Source organism: Petromyzon marinus, chromosome 17 (genome assembly GCF_048934315.1).
Source record: "Petromyzon marinus isolate PM22_M1 ecotype Great Lakes invasive population chromosome 17, UKy_Petmar_22M1.pri1.0, whole genome shotgun sequence".
NCBI classification, from domain to species: Eukaryota; Metazoa; Chordata; class Hyperoartia; order Petromyzontiformes; family Petromyzontidae; genus Petromyzon; species Petromyzon marinus.
Genome location: NC_133683.1, coordinates 9,618,549 through 9,644,609, shown reverse-complemented (window position 1 = coordinate 9,644,609; position 26,061 = coordinate 9,618,549). Strand labels below are relative to the sequence as shown.

At 49.1% G+C, this 26,061-nt stretch overlaps 1 protein-coding gene across 1 annotated transcript in view; it reads right to left on the bottom strand.

Annotated features, from left to right (window-relative positions):
• ATG2B (autophagy related 2B) overlaps nt 1-26,061 on the bottom strand; it is a 78,185-nt gene that overhangs the window by 6,867 nt on the left and 45,257 nt on the right. Inside the window, exons 22-39 of the mRNA XM_032956214.2 lie at nt 25,149-25,357; nt 24,213-24,293; nt 23,145-23,251; nt 22,378-22,470; nt 21,601-21,671; nt 21,045-21,124; nt 19,966-20,130; nt 17,375-17,510; nt 16,280-16,842; nt 13,910-14,139; nt 6,249-6,393; nt 5,714-5,995; nt 5,219-5,320; nt 4,705-4,786; nt 3,488-3,716; nt 2,982-3,051; nt 1,181-1,263; nt 380-501 (exon numbers count right to left, since the gene is read on the bottom strand). Coding sequence (XP_032812105.2) covers nt 380-501; nt 1,181-1,263; nt 2,982-3,051; nt 3,488-3,716; nt 4,705-4,786; nt 5,219-5,320; nt 5,714-5,995; nt 6,249-6,393; nt 13,910-14,139; nt 16,280-16,842; nt 17,375-17,510; nt 19,966-20,130; nt 21,045-21,124; nt 21,601-21,671; nt 22,378-22,470; nt 23,145-23,251; nt 24,213-24,293; nt 25,149-25,357 — 2,850 coding nt within the window. The remainder of the gene's footprint in view (nt 1-379; nt 502-1,180; nt 1,264-2,981; nt 3,052-3,487; nt 3,717-4,704; nt 4,787-5,218; nt 5,321-5,713; nt 5,996-6,248; nt 6,394-13,909; nt 14,140-16,279; nt 16,843-17,374; nt 17,511-19,965; nt 20,131-21,044; nt 21,125-21,600; nt 21,672-22,377; nt 22,471-23,144; nt 23,252-24,212; nt 24,294-25,148; nt 25,358-26,061) is intronic.

Below are 26,061 nucleotides of genomic sequence, written 5' to 3'. Positions count from 1 at the left end.
TTAACGCGGTAGATGCATTCCTGAAACGCGCCATGTTAAGTGAAAAAAGCATTAAGTGAAAACTATTTCCCCGTAAATAATGTAACGATAAATTTTGGTGAGATACGATGTACGGAAACGCAGTATCATTCCGTGGACTGTATCACTGGACCGCTCAGCCGCGCAGCTCAAGGAAGTAGTTCGTGGTCGACCGCTAGAAACCGCGTTATAACGGCACGTGTTCCGCGTTGTGCGAAAAGTGCTCACAAACGGAAGAACCGCGTTGTAGCGAAAACGCATTGTGTAAACACCACACGTTAAGCGAGGACTTACCATATATGAAAGCCTGCAGTGTGTATGCACGCGTGCGTGCGTGTGCATGTGCAAGCGCGCGTCTCACCCAGCTGCACGAGTGAGTGCATGGGCCCCACGCCTCCGAGGATGCCGGGCAGCTGATTCTTGCGGATGTCGTTGACCCATTCGCTCGCTGCGTAGGCCACAAGACGCTCCACACCCAGCAACCTAATCGTACAGACATATGGACTGCTGAGGCAAGGAGGTGGTGTGTCTTACATCTGGAGACCAGTCTTTTTACAGCTCATGACCAATGACAGTGGGTAAAATTCAGACTGGTCCTGGGCCTCCCCTAGGTTGACTCATCCTTAAATTAGTACCTGGTGTGGTGTGCAAACATAAATACTGGGGAGACAAAGGCGGCCGGGCGTGGTGTCGGCCACCTACCCCCTAGTATGCTATGCCGGCCTTATAAGGTGCTCACTAACAGCACTTGCCCCAACGGCCCAAGTAAGCTACGAGGAGAATTAGTTATTTTGTATGCATGTGTGTGGTCAGCACCATGCCTAGCCACCGTTGTATCTGCGAGTGTTGATGTGTACATAGGGCAGCACTCATCGAAGACCAACTCGACCAAAACAGAGTCTAATCACACTCGCCACCGCTCTTAGCGTTGGCTGGGCATTGAACTCAATCCCCCTAGGTTCCTAGCGAAGCATGCTGACCAACATGCCACTTATCACCCTCACACACACATTGTCAATGCATTACTCAATGTAGCACCGTCCTGAACCCTGAGTACCAAATCTAAGCGAGGCTTCCTCAGATGGCTAAACAATATCATTCCTGTACACACACTCAAGGGTCCATTAAAACATCGGCAAGTGGAGCTGGGCCAGTGCTTTACCCGTGCCGGTAGCAGAGCTGTTTCAGTTTCAGCTCCGAGTTGTTGAGCTGAGCGAGCCCGATGAGGATTCCCGCAAATGTTCCCTGCATATCGCATGCATGCATACACGCACGCATAAAAAAAAGACAAAGATCCCTCGTGTAGCCTTAACAGACTGTTGGGGCAAGTGCTGTTAGCGAGCACCTATGAAGGCCGGCACGGCACACAAGGGGGTGCGTGGCCAACACCACGCCCGGCCGCCTTTGTCTCCCCAGTGATGATGTTTACACACTGCACCAGGTACTCATTTGAGGCTGAGTCGACCTAGGGGAGGCCCAAAACCGTTTCAGCTAATCGGCACTGGTGTCGGCTGTGAGCGGGAATGGAACCCGGTCGCCAGGCTCGTATCGCAGCACGCTAACCGCTACACAACCACTTCCCATAAGCAGTCATGCACACCCAATCACGGATGTACGCACACACACACACAGTCATGCACACCCAATCACGGATGTACGCACACACACACACACACACAGTCATGCACACCCAGTCACGGATGTACGCACACACACACACACACAGTCACGCACACACAGTCACGGATGTACGCACACACACACACAGTCATGCACACACAGTCACGCACGCATACACAGGTACGCGCGCACACACAATTACGCACATGCAATCACGCACACAAGCACACACAGCCATGCACGCACAGTGCAATTTTAAATAACATACCTACAATCTGAATTGCCTGTCCACACACAAATGCAATCAGCTCAACATAAAGAGACCATGATGGCCAATGCTGTTGAAGCCAAAAACGTCACCTGGACTTCAACAACAACATCACCTGGCCTTCAACAACAACAACATCATGTGGCCTTTAACAAAGTCACGTGGCCTTCAACAACAACAAAGTCACCTGGCATTCAAGAGCAACATCACCTGGGCTTCAACAACGTCACCTGGACTTCAAACCTGCAAGCATGTAATCACTCTACACGTTCAAGGTAATGTAAATCTCCAACAACAACAAGCCATCAGGTGGAGCAGCAGCAGATCAAACGCTTTCTAAATTATGGAAACACACAATGCATCATAACAACGGGAGACTGTAATGCAAGAGTTAAACTAGTAAAACTGGTCTAGTCTGATCAACTTTTTTATGTTACCAGGTAAGGCCCGCTGAACTGTACAGCTCTTTTAAGATAGCGACCTGGCCACAAATGATAGCTCAACGAAGTGGCTTATCATGTGGAAATGTATAGCAGTCAAATACTCTAAAATCACGTTTCTGAATGTGGAGGGAAAAACCAGAGAACCCGGAGAAAAATCCACGCAACCACGGGAAGAACATGCAAGCTCCAAATATACAGCAGGTGTCAGGGTCAAGATTGAACCCACAATCGCCTGTACACCTGGCGAGGTAGTTAACATCTCGTCACCGTTGTGCCCCGTGTTGGTGAGAGGTGCAGGGTTGAGAGTGACTGGGGAAACTGCCTTCAGAGACAGGAACGGGCCATGAGAAGATTTTAGAAAACCACAGCCATCAGGGGGTACCAAAGTGAAACACTGTGAATTTAAATCAAGACAATTTTGTGGGGCGCTTAAGAGTTTGTTTGCTACTCGATGTCGACGAGTGTAAAACTATTCGTGAAAACTTTTGTTCTATATTTCTCAGGTGTTCCATGGCACCACACTGAGCACTCGCGCTATCCTCTCTCTGCTCCAAAGAGCCATTTCCTTCACCAGGCACTTCCTCACAGCAGTGTGCGTACGGTGGCAATGTTTGTGGGCGCGTGCCCCATACCTGCTCCATAGTCACGTGCTTGCCGTGGTAATCGAGGCGAATCAGCACTTCTGAAGTAAAGCGAAACTCCCTGCAGCACAAAAGACAAAGATCCTACATATAGCCTCAAGAGACTGTAGAGACAAGTGCTGTAAGCGAGTACCGATGTAGGCGGGCACAGCACACGATGGGGTGGGTGGCCAACACCACGCCCGGCCGCAGCCTTTGTCTCCCTAGTGGTGATATTTACACATGCGACTAAGTACTCATATGAGGCTCAGTCGACCTAGTGGAGGCCCAGCTACCAGTTCAGATAATCATCACCGGTGTTGGCCGTGAGCGGGAATCAAACCCGAGTCGCTAGGTTCGTAGCGCCACGCGCTTACCACTCCCCACAGACATCATTAAAGTAAACCACTCAGTGTTGCTGACGGAAAATCCTTTCCAGCCACTCAGTTCTCAACCCACCCTGACCCTTAACCTCTCACCCCCGCCCCGCCCCCTGCCGGCACCAAGCCCTCTCGAACCTGAAGAAGATGGGAAGCTCTCCGGGAGGGGCGCCCCCCCCACCATCACCGGGAGTGCCCTCCGAGGGAGTCCCGCCAGCGGGGGCGCTGAAGGCCGGGGCGTCCGTGAGCGGCATGGGGCCGAGCGTCGAGGGGGCGAACGGTTGCGCTGGGTACGTCATGACGGGCGCCGGCTGGGACGGGTGCCGCGCGGGGCTCGTCCCTCCGTCCGCCGCCGGGGACCTGCGGCCTGTGGGGGGCGGGGGGGGGGGGGAGGTGTGGACAGCGTGGGGGGCGGCGCGAGGTGAGGGCAGCAATGGGTGAGGTGAGAGGTAGGGAAACGGTGAGGTGAGGGACAGTGCGATGAGATGTTTGTTGTTGTAACGTTCTAACCTGGACATACTGGACATCTGCAAAACAGCTTTATAGCTCATCCGATTCCTCGAGTATAAATACATATTTTGATCATGCATCTGAGATTAAGGGAGTGGCAGGAAATAAGGCGAGGGCAATGGTAGGAAGCGGTTCGGTTGAAACGCTTCCAAAGTGACCAGGGGGTGTATGCCGCTTCTGAACGTCGATGGCACGTATTCCATGACAGCCCCGCCACCGTGTAAATGCGGGGAGCCAGGAGATCGTGGCCCTCATCGTCTCTAGCTGTGCAGTGCGTAAGGGCGTGCCGGGCAGACCAGTTGCCCTGTACGTGCTGAAGGAGGAGGCTGTCATGTGGCTATGTGGCTACGTGGGGCTGACATCCACTCACATAGAACATTGACATATATAAACTATATCATTAGACCTCCTTTGCCAGTACCAAAATATAATAGGGTTTTTCTCCTTTTTTCTGGCAACAAAACTGGAACCTTTTGCAAGGAATCATGTGTGCATTAACCACAATACTGGTGGTCAAAATGCAAAAAAAGTTTTTATCATAGTGTGTTTTTTATTTGCATTTTGACCACAAGTATTGTGGTTAATGCACACATGATTCCTTGTAAAAGGTTCCAGTTTTGTTGCCAGAAATAAAGGGGAAAAAGCCTATTATTATATATAAACTAATTTATGTACTTATTTTTCTCAAGTATCTGGCGCTCTAACTGCGTGACAGTTACGTGTAAAAGCGTTCGCCAAGTAAAAAAGTGGCAGGAAAGTGAGGGAGGTGGAGGTGGGTGTGAGGAAATGCAGAGGGGGGCGGGGTTGTCACCCCCCCGGGTCAGGAGGTGAACTCATGCGCTCACCGTCGGCGGCGTTGTCGGGCGTGGGCGGCTCCACGGCGGCCGAAACGCTCGACGCGAAGTCCTTGAGGAAGAAGAGAGCATCCTGCACGGGGTGGGGGGGGGGGGAGCACTCGTTCGTGGACACGGAGGGAGCAGCGCTCTGGGCGTCACCGCGAAGGAACGTAGCACTTGATCTCATCACCTTGTCTCCTCACTTGAAATCATCACTTTGCCTCATCACTTTATCTCATCATTTTTCTCGCATCATATTCTCTCTCATCATTTTATCGTAACACTTTCCTTCTCTCTCTCTCTCTCGACGCAGTCGTGTAAAGTTCCAGATGCGATCCGCGGACAGCCAACATCGCAGATCGCATGTTCGTGAATAGCGAGGGAATAATGTATAAAGACGTGAGAGTCGGGATCGAACCTATAACCTCCTGTATACCTGGTGAGGTCGTTAACATCCTGCCACCGTGGATGGTCAGATGAACGGACAGACAAACCAAGAGATGGAAGGACAAGTCCACATCACCTGGTCGATGTTGAGACGTAGGGGCATGAGGGACACCCTGAGGCAGCACTCCTGCGTAGCGAGGCCGCTCTCTGGGCGCAGGTGAAGAGCTTTCAGAGTCAGCTGTGCACACAAAACAAAGATCCCCCATGTAGCCTTTACCACAATGCTGGGGTAAGTGTAGTTAGTGAGCACCTATTAAGGTGGGCACAGTACACAATGGGGAGAGTGGCCGGCACCATGCCTAGCTGCCTTTGTATCTCCAATGCTCATGTTTACACACAAAACCAGGTATTCATTTGTTTCTGAGTCGACCTAGTCGAGGCCCATGACTGGTTAATATATTCACCACTGTTGTTGGCCTTGAGTGAGAGGACGGTAAGTGGGTGGGTGAGTGAATGGGCAAATGAATGGTTAAGTGGACGGGCGAGTGGACGGGCGAATGGACGGGCGAGTGGACGGTTAAGTGGACGGGCGAGCGAACTAGCGGGTGGACGGGCGAGTGGACGGGCGCACCATGTTGGCGTGTGTCTTGCGTGGCATCTTCTCGCTGGTGTAGAGGTAAAGGAACTTGTTGATCTGCGAGGAGGCGAGGCGGTCCCGGACCTCCAGGTCCTGCACGATGAACACCTGGCGAGACACGGGCTGGTCCGGCGCTGCCGACACGGGGCAGCTACCGCCTCCTGCAACAGCAGCAGCAGCAGCAGCAGTTCTGCCACCACCGCCACCACCACCTTCACCACCCAGCTGCTGGATGCCAGACAGCGGCTCGGAGTACACCTCGTGCTGGAACCGAACCTGGGAGGGCAGAGGGACGTGATGCAACATCACGACCAGTGGCAGAGTGGCAGGATACCGAGAGCAGGCGGAGCCAGTGGCATTGACACGAGGGGGAGGGTGTGGGTCTACCCTGGAGGCAACTCTGGAGGTTCATAACGGCCATGTCAGAGTCCATGAGAATTGGACGCAAGCAGTGGGGGGGCACGTAGGGAGGTGGGTGGGAGGGAAAGTGGAGGGGGGAGAAACACGTGGGGTGAGGGGGGTTACTTACCTTGTTGAGCTGCACCTCCATGAGCACGTCGTGGTTGCGTGCAGGGCCCCCGTGGGTCTGCCACGATGAGCGGGGGGGCTTGGACCCCGAGGGGGCGCGGTGCGGAGAGCCCCGCGGGCTCGGAATGCCGCCCCCCGTCTTGTGTCTACAGGGGTGGGGGGTGGGGGGAGCACGGGCAGGAGCGGAGTGAGCACGGCCGGCATCATCCACCAACGCCCCCTGACCCAGCAATTTCTGTCGGGGCTTCTGTCGGGGCCCCAAGTCGAGCTCTGCTCGATGGGGGGGTCGCCCGCTTCTCTGCTGCTGCTGCTCCTAGACTGTCTCGCTTAAGTTTTCAAATGTAAGTTTCAATTGAAAGCTAGCAACATCAGCAAAGATGAACGCTTTTAATTATCTCAATTAAAAAAGAGAGATGACATTGTCATTCTCTCAGCTGACAAGGGCAATGCCACTGTCATCATGGACAAAATAGAATATAACAACAAAATTCAGGAACTACTCAACGATGGCAGCTACACTAAAATAAGAAGAGACCCCACCAACAGCCTCGTTACTAAAACCAACAAAATCATTTCTGATTCAACAGCATTAATTGATCAAACCAAACAGTTCTCATTGAAACCTTCTGTGGTCAGGCCACCAAGATTATATGGCCTTCCAAAGATACATAAAGAAGATACATCTCTTCGTCCCATCGTCTCTATCAACTCCCCCACCTACAAACTGGCTCGTTTTCTGTCTGAAATTCTGCGACCTTTTACTGGAAAAACCACCTCTGCGGTTCTAAACTCTACTCACCTGGTTTCGACAATCAAGAGTATTTCCCTGTCCCCAGACGACCTGCTTGTTAGTTTTGATGTGGTTTCCCTATTCAAAGTTCCTGTACCTGACACCATCGCAATCATTGAAGACTTGGTTCATCAAGGACTGCATACTGATGTACCCCCCCTGGTGAGACACTGCTTAACCAACACATACTTCACCTGGAATGGAACGTTCTACAAACAAACCGAGGGCACCCCAATGGGCTCCCCCCTATCGCCGGTTGTATCCAACGTTTTCATGGAAAAATTTGAGACTGACGCCATCCAGACTGCCACTCTACGCCCGACCTTTTGGAAGAGGTATGTGGATGACACTTTTGTCATCTGGCCACATGGCCGGCCTGCTCGAGACCAATTCCTCAACCACATCAATTCCATACACCCAGCCATAAGATTTACCATGGAAGTCGAAAAAGATGGCAAGCTACCCTTTTTGGATGTCCTAATTAAAAGGAAACCTGATGGTTCAATGACCCACTCTGACTACAGAAAAGCTACCCATACGGATGCTTACTTAAAACCAGATTCCCACCACCATCCATCCCAGAAGAATTCCCTCATCAAGACTCTATACCATAGAGCCCAGTGCATTTCCGACCAGGAACACATTGCTAGTGAACTCAAGCACATACACCAAGCTCTCAAGGCTAATGGTTACTCCGACTACACAATCCGCAAAGCCATCACTCCAACCATGAAGAAGGATCCTCTTGAGGAGCCATTCAAAACCATCACCTTACCCTACATTGCAGGGGTCACACAAAAGATCTCCAAAATCCTGAATAAACACAAGATCCAGGTCCGATTCAACACAGTACATAAAATCCGTGATCTGGTTCCATCTGTAAAAGATGTGGTTCCAGACATACAGTACCCGGGCATCTACAAACTAAGTTGCCTCTGTGGTAGCAGCTACATTGGAGAAACCAAACGACATATCTCGGACCGCATCCGTGAACATAAAGCAGACTTGAAACACGGTAGGATGAACACCTCAGCCGTGGCAGATCACTGTGATAATTCAGTGGGCCAACATGACATTGACTTCTCCAAGACGGAGGTTCTCTAAAAGCCATCCGGCTACCATGAGAGATTCGTTCATGAGGCTATCCACATATACACAGAGACAATATCAACCGAGAAGATGGATTCTGGCTTAGTAACCATTGGAAAGAGGTTATCAACCATTTCGGTTCTTGATTGATTGTATTTTACGGTGACGTTCAGACCGCAGTCCATTCGCTGGCACTGCCTATTAGTACCTATCGCACGACGGTCAATAGTATAGTTTATAGCATTTGTATAATAAATAGTATAAGTGTAATGCTTAACATAATTCATAAGGCAATATATAGTACCGTAATTGTATAGTGAATATACAGCAGTGTGGTATACAGTAGGGTTAATAGAATAATACAGTGTAATACTACAAGTCTAATATTTTATAGTCTAAAGTATAGGGTAGTGTATAGTAACGCATTGTATAATTCAAGGGTGGGATTTGTCTATGGATATGATATTATACAATGTAGTTTAGATTGGAAGGTATAATATTGTATTGTATAGTAGTCCAGTTTATAGCATAGTTATGGCGCAACACAGGACAGAGCAGCGCACCGTGGCTGTTTCCTCCTCTTCCCCTCCCCCTCCTCCATTCCGAACATAGATGGACTCGTCCGTCTGAACACAAGCTCGTCGTTCTCCGTGGTGTTAATCCCTCATACTAACATCATGCTAATCCCCCAGTTACATGCTAATTTACTGTTGATATGTAAACTGCTGCTAATCCCTCACACTAACATTATGCTAGTCCCCCAGTTACATGCTAATTTATATGTAAACTCCTCTCCCCCCTCCCCTCGTCCGTCTGAACATAGCTCGTCGCTCTCCGTGGTGCTAATCCGTCACACCAACATCATGCTAATCCCCCAGTTACATGCTAATTTATATGTTAACTCCTTTGTCAAGGCGCTCTGTTCCTCCCACACAGCTTAAAAGACGCTGTCCATGCTTGGCAGTGTTCACTCAAGCGCCGTCTTCCGGACAGTCCTGTTTCTTCACCTGAGGAAGGCTACTTGGTTGTGGCCGAAACGTCGTGAGAATTTTATTGTTACTATTATTATTTTTATTATTTTATTCCCATTCTACGTGACTCTACCGAAAGAACCCAGAAGATTTTAAAATGCATTTTGTGTAACCAGGTGGGAATGTAAGAGAGTCACCTGAGTTACCAAAAACAATAAAACAGAAGCTCCCTCCCCGTATTTAAATGAAGATGCAATACAAATAAGACTCCTGCATCTTGCAGACCTAGACCTGTGCTGTGTATCATAGCCTTGTTAAAAAAAAATACTTTAAGGTTGATGGTCAGGGATGCCGCTAAAGCACGAGTAATATCACTGCATCGACTCGTGAACCCGGAACACGGTACTTGGTGACACCACTGCGTTGGTAGTGGTGCACAGGCACAATTAAACAATGAAGTCAACACGTTAATCAACAACACAACGGCCCTAACAGAAAAAAAAATATTAGCAAGCGACGTTTAGGGCAGTGGACATTTTCACATAGCACATAAACAGAAAGAGCGGAGAGACAGAGTGGATAAGAGTTGGAGACTGCATTTTACACCATGGGGTCTGCTACTCAAGATAATATTTTAGAACTATTCCAAAACGAATGGAAAACTGGTCATCAAATATATTCTTATCAGGCCCCATGGGGTAAAGCTCTGGCTTGTCTAAGTATGCGCTATGACGAAGCACCCCATTTTCCCGAACATTATCTATGATAAATCTTGACTTAAAGGTTTCGTTACTGCAGGAATTCATATTCTCTGGGTCTTTTGGTAAAGTCACGTAGATGGTTCAAAGAAAATAACAAAAACTACGACGTTTCGATCACAACACAAGCGATCCTGATGACGATCGCTTGTGTTGTGATCGAAACATCGTAGTTTTTTGTTATTTTCTTTGAACCATCTACGTGACTTTACCGAAAGACCCAAAGAATATTACCTACTGGCGGGAAGTACCCGGCGTTGCTCGGGCGAAAAAGACACACACACATCGACCCACACACACATCGACCTACACGCACACACATATGAATTCAAACACATACATTGACTCACACACATTGACTTACACAGCAATCCCCGATGATGCCACAGCTAGAGCAATTTTCTCCCTCTGGCGAACCTTAGCGAGGAGCAGGTTGAGAACAAAGGTCTTCCCAGATACCGGCAGGTGCATCAAGGAAAAAAATGCCTCCATTTTTAGTCTCAATGTCTTCTAACATTTTTGTGTAGGCTTCTCTTTGTGCATCCATTAGCTTTGCTTAATTTTCCTCAATAAATTCAAGAAGCCGTAAACCATCATAGGATATTTCACATAGGATCTCTTGAGCAAGGGCATGCAGGTTGTCCCTGTAGGGCGTTGGTAGTCCCATAGACGTGAGGTATTTCCCCCCAATGGAGTGCAGTTTGTCCTCGAGGAGGATGAGGGCCTGGTTGAAGATGACATAAGAAAAGTTGACGTCGAGATTTGGATTTTCTCGTTGAACTCTGTGGAGGGTGCCCTCACTTATGTCCTCTTTGTATTTTTGCCAGAGTCCCATGGGGTTAGATCGGCTGCAAACTTGAAGATGTATGCAGAAGAGCAATCTCAGTTGGGAAGGGGACTAACAGATGCTTCTGTCAGAGCTTAATCAAGATGCTGATCATCCTCAAGAATCCCACGAAGATTGCAAGCTTCCCTGTATGTTTGACAGACAACTCCTTGCACTGTTTTGAGGTCTCGGAAAGATTTGGGCCCTTTGAGAACATTGAGAAGCATTCTGAGAAAGTATCACTCCTGATTATTGGGATGAACTGTGTAGACTCTTCGTAAGGCATCAGATTCACCGTCAGCAGCACGTCACTTCCATTTTTTTTTAGCAGTCCATGTATCGTAGGAGGGAACTGAATGGTAGAGCAGATTGTCAGCAAATGGGTCACTTTGGCACAAACCAAAGAACGCCATCAGGGTAGTATCTTGTGGAGCCAGGGCTTGTTGTTGGGTATTTCCTTCGGTGAAGTAGATGCATTGACCTTTTTTGAGGTGACGTGCCAAATGGACGACTGTGGAGGAATGCTCATGGATGGGGAAGCCAATAATTCAGCAAATGGCCTCAATTTTGCTGATGTATATTCCTTGGAAAAAAAGTTTGAGCTCATGCACACTTTGCCCCTCTGTTTTATAAGGCAAAGACAGCCATTTCAAAGCCTTTGTTGATGTATTGGCAAACATATTTGATGGCTTTCACATAATTGCAGAATTCCACAATAAAGTATGCCTCGAAGATCTTGCACAGAAGAGGGCAGTTGGGAACGATCCACTGGTTGTCAACATTCATTTCAGAGTTAGTGCCAGGTCTGAGCATTGTTTAAAATCCACCATGCTCAGTATTTCTGCGACGATATAGATAGGCATCATGGCCCGAATGAGTCTCTCAAGAAGTTTCGTGGATACTTCTTGGTACACCTGCGGTCTTGCACAGATGGTGAATTTGGATTGAACTGCCCACATGGGCCATGGACCATTTGCATGCAGACCACATCAAATAGGGCAGGGTCTTGATGGGGGTCAGGTAGCTCAGCACTGATAAATGTGTCAATGTCACTTGCATGAATTTTTTCCCTCAGCCATAGCAAAATGTAAGCATGAGGAAGACGATATTTTTCGCACTCAATGGTGTGCAAGTTACCGCTTGTCTTTCCAAAGACGGCGCCTTCGTTAGTCGTAATAAACCAAATGAGGTCATCAACTTTGAGTTTAAAGACCCTTGCTAAGATGTCATGTCTGTCTATTGGCTTTTGGTTTGGATAAAGCTCAACCTGGATCTCCTTCCATCTCGTATTGCAAGTGAAGGTTATAAAGAGTAATCGGGCCTGCCATTTTGGCTGATGTACATCATGGCATCCTGAGTCTTTTCATGCATGTATATTGGTCCAGCTGTGAAGGATGAAGGCAAAATAACTAATCTGTCCACATTCTGAGTGTTTGCATATCCGTCGGCATTGATAGCGTCCCTGAGATGAGCATACTGGTGTACACGCAGGCGGTTTTGATTCAGTTGAATGTAAAGAAGGCGCTCACTCTCAATTTTGGCATACTCATTGACAACACACTGGTGAAAGAGGTTGGCGCACCGTAATACGTGGTTTCCTCCTTCTCTGTCCATGATCACGAAGGAATAAAAGTCTTTAGAGGAGAGAGTTTTGTGAGGATGTTTTTGTCCTGTAGCTTTGATAATTTGAGGAATCTAGACGTGGTATCCATCTTAGCCTTGCGACAGTAAAATGTGGTATTGTAGGGCATCATATGCTCTGTTTGTCTCAGGAAATCGTTTGATGGTGTTGTCTTGGTATCGAAGCACAATGTCTCTCTTACCATGTTCCTCACCCACCGTAAGAACAGCAAGCTCAACAAAAGTTGGGGCATTGAACCTCCCTGAGTGCTGCCCGCTTGGGTGGAAAGAAAAGGTGCAGGACACAAATTTCAAATGGTTGATTTTCGCACCAATGTAACAAAATGATAGACGAAATGTAATCGGCTGTAGCTAAGAAAGTCCAACGTATTTAACAGTATAATATAGTAATCAGCATCGCAGTACTACATATCAGTAAATAGCGTGACGTGAGCAAACCAAACAATAGAAACGCATTGAAGAAAGAAGCTAGAATAAGTCTACATTATAGAGCTGCAGTACGCACAGGTAAGTTAAGAAGCAGGCTACAGTCTAGATTATAGACTGCCAGTACGCTGACTCAATTACATAAGCATTGCTACAGTCGACATAATAAGCTGGCAATACGGTTAGCAGCTTAATAAGCAGGATACTACAGTCGACATGAAAGACTGGCAGCACAGTGAGCGAGGTAAAGAAGCAGGCAACAGATTATAGACTGGCATACACTCATCCTGCCCAAAGCAATAGTAACAATGTAGACAATAGACTGGCAGTGAACTGACGTAAATGAATAAGCAGGCAACAGGCCACATTATAGACTGCCAGTACACTGGCGCTGCTTCGTAAAAACACACGAAAATAATTTAATATTTAGCAACTTAATATTGAAATACTAGCTGTCTACACACAAACATTACTATTGTAAGATTAGCAAACTTATTTTTTAGTTTAGCAAACGAAGCAATAAATTAGTACTTAGAATTGCCGTGGTGAGGCCTAGTCCCGCGTAGAGCCCGCGGCGTCGCCTAGATTGCCTAGCCGGCCGAGGTGGCACCTTGCAGGCTGGGCCGCCTCCCCCGCCCGCGCTACAATAATACTATCTAAGCGCTATAATATTAATATCTCCGGACTTTGTAGTAGTAACTGCACGCATTGGGGTGGGGGGGGGGGAGAAGAGGACATCACACTGTGGAGAATTCACCTCAGCGCTTTGTGTATTTTTTAAGCATTTTTAAGGCGAATGATAATTTTTGCCGATCGTGTGTGCGTTGCTAGGGGCAATCCCCGGGCAGCGTTTCGCGCATGCGCAAATGCGTGCTGTGTTGCTCGGAGCGGAATGAAGAAAAAAATAAATAATAACAAATATCACTAAATTGTTAATTTAACTACTTTAAAGGTGACGGATGGGAAAACGGAATAGCGCTGGCTCACCACGGGGCTTACAGCGTGGTACCCCCCATGGTTCGCGAGCCAAATCCTTCGCAAGTGTGCGTCCACACAGAGACATAACAGACAGACGAACGCACAGACAAAAAATGCCTTTTATAGGTAAGATGATACATTGTTCGCTACGAGGCCGCGTGGGCGACAGTGCGTGCGTCCCACCCGTACGCGTGCACTGCCGTGGAGTAGGAGAGCGCGGGCCCGAAGTCACGCCCGCCGTAGAGGTGCCACGTGACGGAGACCTCGCGCAGCGTGTAGCGCGCCAGCGGGACGGGGAAGCGCGCGGGCGGCCGCAGCACGTCCGCACGGCCCAGCGGCCGTGAGAAATGTTCGTCCCGCAGCTCGATGGTGTCCTCCACGAGCCGCTTCACCACGGGCTCGCCGTCGCGTGCCTGCCACATGCACCATACGTGCAAGACATGCGCAACACACGCGCACCACACGTGCAACACACACGCACCACACGTGCCACATGCCCCACATGCGCGCCACACATCCCAATTATAGGACCGCAGAGCTTGCTTAATTGTTTTAGATTTATTGTGACCTCCCTTGCACGTTTAAGTTTTCTACGGTAACTCCAGTTTCAATCCCACATGTACAAACACCCGTTAATGGGGTTGACCACAAAGCCTGGGTAATGGTTGTTGGCGCCGGGTCTGGCCATCTTCCCAGTGCTTGTCAGCGGTGATCCACACCCATTAATCCTTCTCGCTCTGTCACTCGAAGGGGGTAACCCGAAAACTTTGTGCACTACAAATTCTACATTGTAGAGATCCCCGAATGTAGCTTTACACAGGCCACTAACCTACAGAGAATTCCTCTCTGCAGGTCTCTGCGGGTATCGTTATCAATCTCTGTGGTTCCCATTGCTCTGTAAGGGATACAATTTTTAACTTGCCAATGGTTCAAGCTCGCATTGCCTGTGGTGACATCGTAAATCATTGTGTTATTCTTTGATTTGGGATTGTACAAACACAAATATCACAGCGTAATGACTGTTTTTTGCACAAAGTGAGAAGCTATGTATTTGGATTCCTGGCCCATGAAGAGTACTGCTGTGAATATTTTCAATTTTCTCAAGACATATCCTTCCAACATGGAACCTTTTTGGGCAGTATCAAAGTATGAAAAAATAAGAATGTTTTACCCATTCTCACAATAAAGAGGTGTTAAGATGTTTAAACACCAAATACAAATTTTTACTTAAAAAATTTATATTCTTGGTTCTTTTGGTAAAGTCCCCCACCCACTTACTTTGGAAGCCCTTATAAACAGTTGCATTTGGAGGCTTGCCCCCTCTTTTCTCTCCGCCTGATGAAGACCGCTTGTGTTGCGATCAAAACGTCGTGGATTTTTTGCTTTTATTATTTTCAATTTATGTTTGCTTTATTTTTATTTTCTATCTATGTGACTTTACCGAAAGAACCAAGAACACCAAATATAAACCTTTTTCAAGGAATCATGTCTGCATTAACCACAGAGAATGCCGACTGTTTGCCGACTAAATTTTGATTTAAAGCTTTCGTGACTCAGGGATTCATATTCTTGGTTCTTTCGGTAAAGTCACGTAGAAGGGAAGCAATAAAATAATAATACATAATAATAAATATTTGTATTATTTTATTGTTTCCCTTCTACGTGACTTTACCGAAAGAACCAAGAAAATGTTTGCCGACTGTTCGCCTTTTGGCATTCACTGGTCTGACACTGGTGAGACGAGGTCCTAAAGAAGGCTGTCTCTGGTGTAGACCAATCAGATTCAAAGACAATGCATACATTATCAGAGCATGTTTTTTGTTTACATGTTCACTACAAGTACGTGGTTAATTAATGCAGACATGATTCCTCGCCAAAGGTTTCTACTTGGTGTTTGAACATCTTAACACCTTTTTTATTGTAAGAAAGGGTAAAACATATCCTTCCTGATGTTGCCAATTTATTCACCTGCGTATTTATGCTACAATTCTGTTGCCATGGAAAAGTTGTGGAAATAACGCTAAAGATTCATCATCGTTAAGCAAACTACTGATTTAGATTTTACAGTGTATATTTAGTATGCTTGAGTCAATCGCAGAAAATATATTGATTTATTTTTCCCTATTGCAAACTTTCTATTTTTGGAAAAGGTCATCATATAAAATATTCGCAAAATTTAATTTATACCCTGGCATAAACACACACAAACCAATGCATACGCATGTAAGTACACACATGCAGCGCCTGTCAGGAGGGTTCTGCAATCGGCTCTTGAGGAGGGTTTCGAGTGTTTTGAGTGTGGGAGGAAATCTGAGATCTTGGAGAAATCCACGCACACAAGGGGCTTGCATTAAAGATTCTCCCCAGATGCATCACAAGCCCACTTGCTGCAACCAAGCTGGTTGGACGTCTCACAGCACTCAGCGATCTCCCTCTGTGATCCACCAACCCCCACCTCGCTAGCGCTGGCCGACAGGTTTGCACCGCCGTGCCCAGACACACACACACAATGGCTGCACACGACCGAGATGATGAGCCCCCATCGCTCCGTACCGGAATCCCAATCCCTGGGGCCTCCAGGATGCAGAACTCGTCATCGTCCGGGAGGTCGTCATCATCGTCACCGTCTCCATCGCCGCCGTCATCTCCATCGCCGCCACCGGCCGCGGCTCCGTCATCGTCTCTGCCCTCGTCCCTCCTGGCGCCGCTGCTACCGCCGCCACCGCCGCGTCCCGTTTCCGTCAGGCCGACCACTGGGGGCGGCCGAGCCCTGACGCGAGGGGGCGGTACGGGTGACGCGGATGACGAGGAGCAGCACGAGGATGACGAGGAGGAGGGGGTGGCCGCCGCCGCCGAAGCGCCAGTGGTCTGCGTCGGCGACCCGGACCCAAATGCGAATCCGAGCGCGGGAGCGGGAGGGGCGAGGCCGGGGCCGGCGCGACGAGCGAGCGGGGTCTTCTTGTGCGATGGCCGCGCGTGCGACGGTCGCCCCGCTGTGGGGGGGGCGGCACCGCCGCCGGCGGCCCGCGATGCCGCCGAGCCATTCTCGTCCGGGAAGAGGAAGAGGTCGGACACCGGCTCCTCGCCCGACTGCGGCTGCGTCGAGTCGTCGAAGCCTGCGCGGGGGAAGGGCATACGCAGGCGATGAAAAGCAATAAATGGAGAACAAGGCAACTGCGAACCAAGTGAGGAGAAATGCAAGGAAGGCGAGAGATGCAGTGAGACAAGAGCAGACACAGCGAGACGAGAGGAGACATTGACGAGACAAGAGGAAAGGCACTGGAGGAGACATGAGGCAAAAGAAAAACAGGAGTAAAGACATGTTGACACGCAAAGAAAGAGATGTGAGAGGACAGAAGTCACTGAGAAAGCCACAGGGTGAGAGGTGAAACACAGAGAGAGAAGTGAGGAGACGTGGGGGGAGAATTGAGCAAAGAGAGACAAAGGAAAGACTAGGGCAGCGAGACATCCAAGGAGGGGAAAGATGAAGAGACATGAAAATCACATGGAGAGAGAAACGAACCTTCCTTGACTTTCAAATACGTTTTATGACCCCATGACCCAGAGTTTGAGAAGCGCTGGCCAACTTTATATTATTCTGTTACAAGGTAGTGACAAATGTGACAAGTTAAACACACGGTTGCGCACCGTTTGTGTGGACGTTGGGGGGAGACCCTGCTGGCTCTGACTCCTCCATGGCATCGACCATGAGGTCACTGAGAGACGATCGATCAGAATCAGGCGCAGCGGCGCATGGAGCTGCGACAGGGCTTTGGCTGTCCAGCTGCACACACAAGCGCCAGGTACGCACACGTGGACATGGAAACACGCAGACACCAGGCTTTGGTTTCTACCAGACTGATCTGACAGCCTGTTGTGAGCATTTTCTTTGGGTCTGTTGGTAAAGTCACGTAGATAGAAAAATAATAAAAATTAAGTGAATACAAAATAATACAAATATCACGTTTCGATCACAACACAAGCAATCGTCATCAGGAGAAAAAAGAGGGGGAAAGCTGTTGAGGCAGGTTGTTTTAAAGGTTTGAAATGGGTGTAGCCCAAGGGTCATAAACGAAGTGGGCGGGCCTAGTGATGGTAAAGTAAAAAATTTGCATGTCAATGTAAGATCGGAGAGCTACCTCCATGACGAGGGTGCGGAGGTGGCCATTGTATTGTGAGAGATTAGCATGTCAATGTAAGATCGCAGAGCCGCCGCCACCTCGAGGACACGAGCAATGGGGGCTGTGTTAGTGTGAGACGTTTAACCTGTTAATGTAAAATCAGAGATTAGCAGGTCAATGTAAGATCGCAGAGCCGCCACATCGAGGACATGAGCAATGGCGGCTGTGTTAGTGTGAGACATTTAACAGGTTAATGTAAAATCAGAGATTAGCATGTCAATGTAAGATCGCAGAGCCGCCACCACCTCGAGGACACGAGCAACGACAGCTGTGTTAGTGTGAACTGCTAACATCAGAAGGTAGGATGGAAATATCAGCCAGTTGACTCATACTGGTTAATAACGTCCTTCCAATGATTGCTCAATTTGTACCCATCTTCTTGGTTGAAATTGTGTCTGTGTCTATATATCTGGATGGCTTCATGAACGATTCCTTGTTGATAGGCAGTGGGTTTGCAGAGTACCTTCGCCTTGGAGAAATCAATTTCGTGTGAGCTCACCGCATTAAGACAATGATTAGCCACGGCTGAGGTATTGGTCCTACCGTGTTTCAGATTTGCCTTATGTTCACGAACACAGTCCGAGACATGTCGCCGAGTTTCCCCAATATAACTACTGCCGCAGCAACAGCTTAGTTTGTAGACACTGGGGTATTGCATGTCAGGGATCACATCCTTCACAGATGGGATCAGATCACGAATTTTATGTACTGTGTTAAATCGAACCTGGATCTTGTGTTTGCTCATGATTTTGGAAATCTTTTTGGTGACCCCTGCTATGTATGGCAAGGTGATAGTTTTGATTGGGTCCTCAGATGGTTCTTTCCCAACGGCTGGGGTGATAGCTTTACAGATTGTGTAGTCTGAATATCCATTCATCTTGAGGGCTTGGTGTATGTGTTCCAGTTCACTGGCTAGGTGGTGATGGTCAGAAATACATCGAGCTCTATGGTGTAGAGTTTTGATGAGGAAATTCTTCTGGGATGGATGGTGGTGGAAGTCAGGTTTTAGGTAGGTATCCGTATGGGTGGCTTTCCTGTAGACAGTGTCCCATTGAGCCATCTGGTCTCTTTTCGATTAAAACATCCAAGAATGGTAACTTGCCATCCTTTTCCACCTCCATGGTGAATTTTATGACTGGGTGTATGAAATTGATGTGGTTAAGGAATTGGTTCAGAGCTGGTAGGCCATTGCCAGATGACGAACGTGTCATCTCCGTACATCTTAAACAAGGACGGACGTAGAGTGGATGCCTGGATGGCATCTGTCTCAATTTTTTCCATGAAAACAGTGGCTACAACTGGAGATAAGGGATAACTCATTTGGGTACCTTCAACTTGTTTGAAGAATGTTCCATTCCAGGTAAAGTAAGTGTTGGTGAGGCAGTGTCTAACCAGAGCCGTGCCATGCTTGCGTAGCTCCCTCTAGAGCACCCTCGGTGTGTTTAACCCCTCAAACAAGAACACATGCGAACGACATGACCCAGCCACCACATCCTCGCCTGCTGGAGGATCCCTCAGATGGTACATTGACTAAGGTTTCTCGAGCATCCAGCCTGGCTAAACCCACGGTGGATTGTCGGCAAGCCAGCAATCGCGTTTTAATCCAGCGAAGGTGTTCCAGAAATCAGCCCTTGCACACACAGACATATAGTCGCCATACAAGTGCTATTAACAAGCACCTATTAAGACCGGGAATACCCATGCCTGATGACAAAGACCCCCCCCCCCCACCCCATATAGCCTGTAATAGACTGTTGGGGCAAGTTCTGTTAGCGAGCACATATGAAAGCTGGCACAGCACACGAGGGGTGGGTGGCCAACACCACGCCTGACCGCCTTCGTCTCCCCCCGCGCTAATGTTTACACACTGCACCAGGTACTCATTTCAGGCTGAGTCAATCTCGGGGAAGCCCAGGACCGGTTCAGAAATTTGTCACTGGTGTTGGTAGTGAGCGGGAATCGAACTCGGGCCGCCGGGCCCGTGGCGCAGTGGCGCTAAACTGCTGCGCCACCGCTCCCCGTATACCCGTGCCCACAAACACGCACGCACACACGCACGCTTGAGGGGGCCCGGTCGGAGGGGTCTTCCAGCCGCTGTGGGGGGGCGAGGTCCCCGTCGCCGGCGAAATACTGGATGAGCCTCATGAGAGCGGCGCACGAGTCGGCGCACGTGCGCACGTGGATGATGTCGTTGGAGCAGCACAGCTCGAACTTGGGCTGCGTCTGCACACGCACGTACAGAACCAACGACAATGACACCACATGTAGCCTCAACAGCCTGGCTAAACCCAACTTCGGATTGTAGGATGGCCAGCAATCACGTCTTATTCCAGCGCAGGTGTTTTAGAAACCAGCCCCCGCACACACAGACACACAGCCGTCATAGAAGTGCTATTAAAGAGCACCTATTAAGACCGGACAAACCCATGGCCAATGACAATGATCCCCCCCGTGTAGCCTTAACAGACTGTAGGAGCAAGTGTTGTCGTCAACGAGCACCTATGGAGGCCGGTACGGCACACGATGGGGGAGGTGTGGCTAGAACCACGCCTGGCCGCCACCTTGCCTTCCCATTGGTATTGTTTGGACGCTGCACCCAAGTACCTAATATTAAAGGCTGAGTCAACCTAGGGGACCGGTTGAACTACTTGTCAGTGATGTTAACCGTGAGCAGAATTGAACTCGGGTCGCCGGGTTCGTAGCGCAGCGCGATAATCACTATGCATGCAAGCACATACTATAATATACAGATACAAATACCCTCGAGATGGTATTTTTGGCCTACTCTTCGATGCTGGCCAAATTTCTTGGAAAAGGCGAAAGTGCACACAATTTACTCCAGCACACGCAACTTGCAACTAACTGGAGTGTACCCATTTACACTGACGGGTGAACAGAGGCCAAGGTAAATTTAATAAACTTATCCAGATGAAACCGGCAACCTCTGGATTGCAGGTTCAGCGTGCAAACCATCGTACCGTGGCAGCATCCCAAAAATAAACATAAAACACATTCCATCGCAAAAAGATTTGGGTATCAGAGTACGACACTTTGGAAATGCCACAGCTGTCCTTGGGTGACGTAACTTGCAAAACCTCAGGGGAACTCGGGGGATCCCCGTGACTGCACGCACAAACCATGGTGGCGGAGTCCTTGGAGGGGCTCCTGGTGGTGATCTGGAGCTCCAGGAGGCCCATGTCCAGCACGCACACGTAGTCTGAGACACGAGACAAGGGGCGTCCGCTCGTTAAGCCGCTCGCACTCCAGCGCTGCCGGAACTGCCAAAGCGAGTGGACGGTAAAGTCCGCGAACTGACGGTGCGTGACGTTACGCCTCTCGCTCTTGAGAGTTGCGAACAAAAACAACCCTTCATCGGACGAACAGACACCGCGAGAACAATTTCAATAAATTTATTTTAGAGCCGGGAGCTCAGAAAAGTATGTTGAACTTCTTTCGCACCGCACGCAGCCAACACGAAAAGCAATGTTAAAGCAGCGGCACTAACAGGGCCATTATGAGCTCAGGGAGCCACCCGACCACTTCGTTGTGGCTATCTTCTCACAAGAGAGAGCGGTAACATTGCCAGTGTGCAGCACTCGCCGTGTTAAGAGTCTACGAGAGCTGCGACGGCCACCGTTACGAGCCCCTGGTTCCGCGTGCTGCTGCCGTTGCCATCTCTGGTTCTCCGCTTACTTTTTCGGAGGTCCACAGAGGAGGCGTTGATCTTTTCCGAGAGGTAGAGCGCCGAGTCGTCGATGATGAACCTGCCAAGACCAACGCCCATATGGGCCCCACGGTACCAGACACCTCTCATTAGGTTTCGTTCACTCGGTTAAAAGGACACTACTGTCCATCGCACAGCTGGTATTATTTTTTGTATGTGAGATGTCCAACACAAGTTTCAAGTTTTATTAACGATAAGATAAACACTAAAACTATAACACAATTTTATTTTACAAGGTAACACCCACCGAGCTGTATACCTCTTTTGAGAAGTGACCTGGCCACAAATGGAAGCTCAATGAAGTGGCTTATCATGTGGAAATTTATAGCGACCAAATACTCTAAACGCACGTTTCTAAACGTGGAAGGAAAAAACGAGAGGACCTGGAAAAAATCCAAGCGACCATGAAGAGAACATACAAACTCCAAATTGTACAGGCATCAGGGTCAGGATCAAACCCATGCTCTCCCTATACCAGGCGAGGTAGCTAACATCTCGCCTCCAAGATGTTAACCACATTGGAGTCCCCCCCACCGCTCCTCCATTGATGTGGAAGGCATGCCATGGCCCCGGATGCGTTGCAACATGCGGTGGTGCACGCTGGGAGCCGCTTGACGTCGCGTTGAGCAACGAAGTGAGCGAGCGGGAAGTTGTTACGCGCTGTGACATATTGTGACACGTAGTGACAGGGCACGTGAAGCAGGAGGACAGAGCGGGGAGGGGAAGACGGAGCTCAACAGGTTTACCGTAGTAACGAGGTAGATGTGTCGACGATGATGTTGCTGGAAACGCTAAACGTCTCAGCCGTGATCATCGCCCGGAGAGGAAGGTACTGGGGCCTGTGTAGGAAAAGACAAATCAATAAACACACACACACACACACAATGCAACCACACGGCTATGTGGGTCTACAGACAGCACCCACATGCAACTCGACTTCAAACTGTTGTATAAAACAGTGGGACAAGCACCGCAGCAGATACTCATTTTGGCTGAGATGACCTAGGTTAGGCCCAAGTTCAGTTCAAATGTCGCTTGCCACTCATATTTCCCCATGATAAGAAATCAAACCCAAGTCGCCGGGTTCATAGATGAATGTGCCAACCACTCCACATCCGCCCCCTACTGTTTGCATTAATTGTATACAAAAACAAAGATCCCCGTGTAGCCTTAACAGACTGTAGGGACAAGTGCTGTTAGCGAGAACCTATGAAGGCCGGCATTGTACACGAGGGGGTGGGTGACGAGCACCACTCCTGGCTATCTTTGCTCCTCAGTGGCGATGATTTTACGCACAACACCAGGTACTAATTTGTGTCGACTTAGAGCAGGGCCAGGACTGGCTCAAATAATCGTCGCTGGTATTGGCCATGAGCGGGAATCGAACTCGGGTCGCCGGGTTTATAGCGCAGTGCGCTTCCCTCTACACTACCGCTCTCTACATGCACACACGCAGACGCACACACGCTCAGGCACACATGCACACACACTCAAAGGTTAGGTGCATCTTCACCTGTAGTCCACGGCGCAACTCCACAGGTGCGCGTGCAGCACCGTGATGACGTCGGGTGCCGAGTAGCCCAGCACCGTCTCATCCCGCACGTCCAGGAAGTCCAGCACCTGCACCGCGCGTGACACAGCGCCGCACGCACAGCGCCTGCTCGAGTCTCCCGGTCGGTAGCGGCACGCGAGCAGCGGGGGGCCGCGGAGGCAGCGGCGCTAACCGCTCGCTCCGCCCGGGCCCGGCGGGCGTTGGGGACCGAGCGGCCACGAAAACCTCGCCGCGGTGACCGACTGCCACGTTGGTGTCGAGACATTGGGCAACGCGCGAGACTCGCTGCCCTGTGCCTGTGTATGGGTGTGTGGGTGCATGTCTGTGCATGCGTGTCTGTGTGTCAGTATAGAGTGGAGCGGTAGTGTAGCGGTTAGCGTGCTGCACTGCAAACCAGGTGACACGAGTTCGATTCTCGCTCACGACCAACACCAGTGACGATTATCTAAACCGGTCCTGGGCTTCCCCTAGGTTGACTCAGTTACAAATAAGTGACTGGTGCGGTGTGTAAACATCGTCACTGGGGAGACAAAGGCGGTCGGCCGTGGTGCTGGCCACCCACCCCTCTTGCTGCAGACGTTCACGGTTCGAATCCAGTGGACGCCCATGGTTAGTTCAGGTGGTTATCACGGGTGTAATAATAATAGGGGTGTAATAACCATGATAATACTATGTGCCATCTGCTTCGCAGTGGACGTTAAAGATCCCCTGACGCATTCACAAGCGCAAGGTATTCTGGACCAGCATCAGGGACCAATTTTTTAACTAAAACATCGTCCGGAATTTACCCAATTGGGATTACACATAGCAGGGATCATCGTCCTACTGCCAGATTGTGCCCCGTTTGCAGGCCAGGTGCTGGCGGTAACCCTTTAAAACATTAGAGATGAGGTGTCAGATGTAATGCACTCTAAGCCACCCTAGCACGTCGCAGGGCGCTCTATCAGAAACACAAATCAACATCAGTAAATCATTATCACCGTCTGCGTCCATCTCTGTGTCTGGGCCTCTGCGTGCGAGTGACTCCACCTGCTCGTGCCAGCTCTGCCCGGCGAGCGACGGACGGTAGCGCAGAGTGGCTCCACGCAGCCCCACGGCTACCAAGAACTCCTGCATACACCGTCATCATCACGACCATTAACATCATCAACACCATCATCATGAACGTCATCATGACCACCATTAATATGATTCATCTCATCATTATCAAAACCATCATCGTCATCATCACAACCAGCAATCATCATGAGTGTGTCATGCCATTTTTATTAGGTGCTCAAACCAAATGGTTCATGTGTGTAAGTATGTACGTATGCATGTGTGTGCCAAATGTATGTGTGTGCTGTGTGTGCTGCAAGTGTAAAAAATGATGAACAAAATAAGTATATGCTTTACCCTTTCTGGAAATAAAACAGGTGTTAAGATGTTGAACACATGCATACTTGATGCCTTGCAATAGGTATCTATTCGGTGTTTTAACATCCGGCCACAAGTGACAATTAACTGAACCAGTCCTGGGCCTCTCCCTAGGTCGACTCAGCCTCAAGTGACTACCTGGTGTGGTGTGTAAACATCGCCACTGGCGTGGTAATGCCGGCCTTCATATGCACTTATGTTGAACTTCTTTCGCACTGTACGTAGCCAACCGTGCTAATCGGAGGTGCAGAGGAAGGGAAAAAAAAACACAAAAAGCAGTTCTAAAAATATTTGTTTTTAATCTAGATGATTTAAAAGTGCATAGCTCCTGTGGCTTCCTATTCTCGGTGGGAAGAGCATTCCAGAAGGCCGCAGAAGCGCATCTGAAAGCACGTGACACGGTGACCAACTTTTTTTGATGACTAGCGAAAAGCCGCTGCTAACAGCACTTGCCCGAAAAGTCTGTTAAGGGGGATGGATACCTGTGTTTGTTTGCGGCATCAGTGTGCTACAGGTGTGTGCTCGCATGCAAGTGCACACGACTCGCACCTTCAGCTTCTCCATATTGGGGTCAGCGCTGATCTTGATGGCCAGGGCCAGCATGTTCAGAGAGTCACCGCCAGTGCCCACTGGTCCTGTGGCACGCCCCAACACCCCCTCCTCTGAGCGGTAGATGGTCTGCTCCATGCCTGGAGGTGGTGAGCGTGGGGCGGCTTCCATTCTGCCGCGAGGGGGGTTCTGGGTATTCTCTACGCTGGCTGGGAGGGGGGGGGGTACGGGAAATATGGAAGTAATTCGCAGCCAACACTGACTTCCTATTTTCTACCTGAAGACGCGTGACGCAGTTTCAAGTGAAAATTTGTACCCCATCTGTCAATTTGGTTGTGAGAATTATTCCTCAACTTACCAGTGAGCTGAAACAATGATAATGTGCTCGCTACATGCTTATAGACGTGACAATTTAATGTCCATAATAAAGGTTTTTGGGTTAGATCGCGTTTATTTATAAATGTGTCGTAACCCTCCACCACCCGACACGGCCAATCAGCAAAAAAAGTGTCACGTTGACAAAAGACAAATAATTAGCTACTTCAGCCCACCGGTGTGTTGAAGAGTTAATCCACATTTACAGTTTGAGTACGACGTTTCGCTGGTAAATACATCCAGCATCATCAAGCAATTCGCCAGAATGGTAAAGCCCTCACTTGCTCCCGGTTTTTATATAGAGCAGCAGGGTGACGTCATCACTTAACTCATATCAGGTGCATTGATTAGAGGCGGAGGGGGGGTATTGTAATTATATAATCGATTAGTAATCAGTCATTGGTTAGGATTAGTAATGAGTTGTAGATTAGTAATTCTTTAAATGTAATGTGTATTATTTAATAATACGCTTCCAGGCCGCACTAAGCCGGTAGCTGTCAGAGCAATTAAAGTTATTCTTGTTCCTCTCAATTTCAAT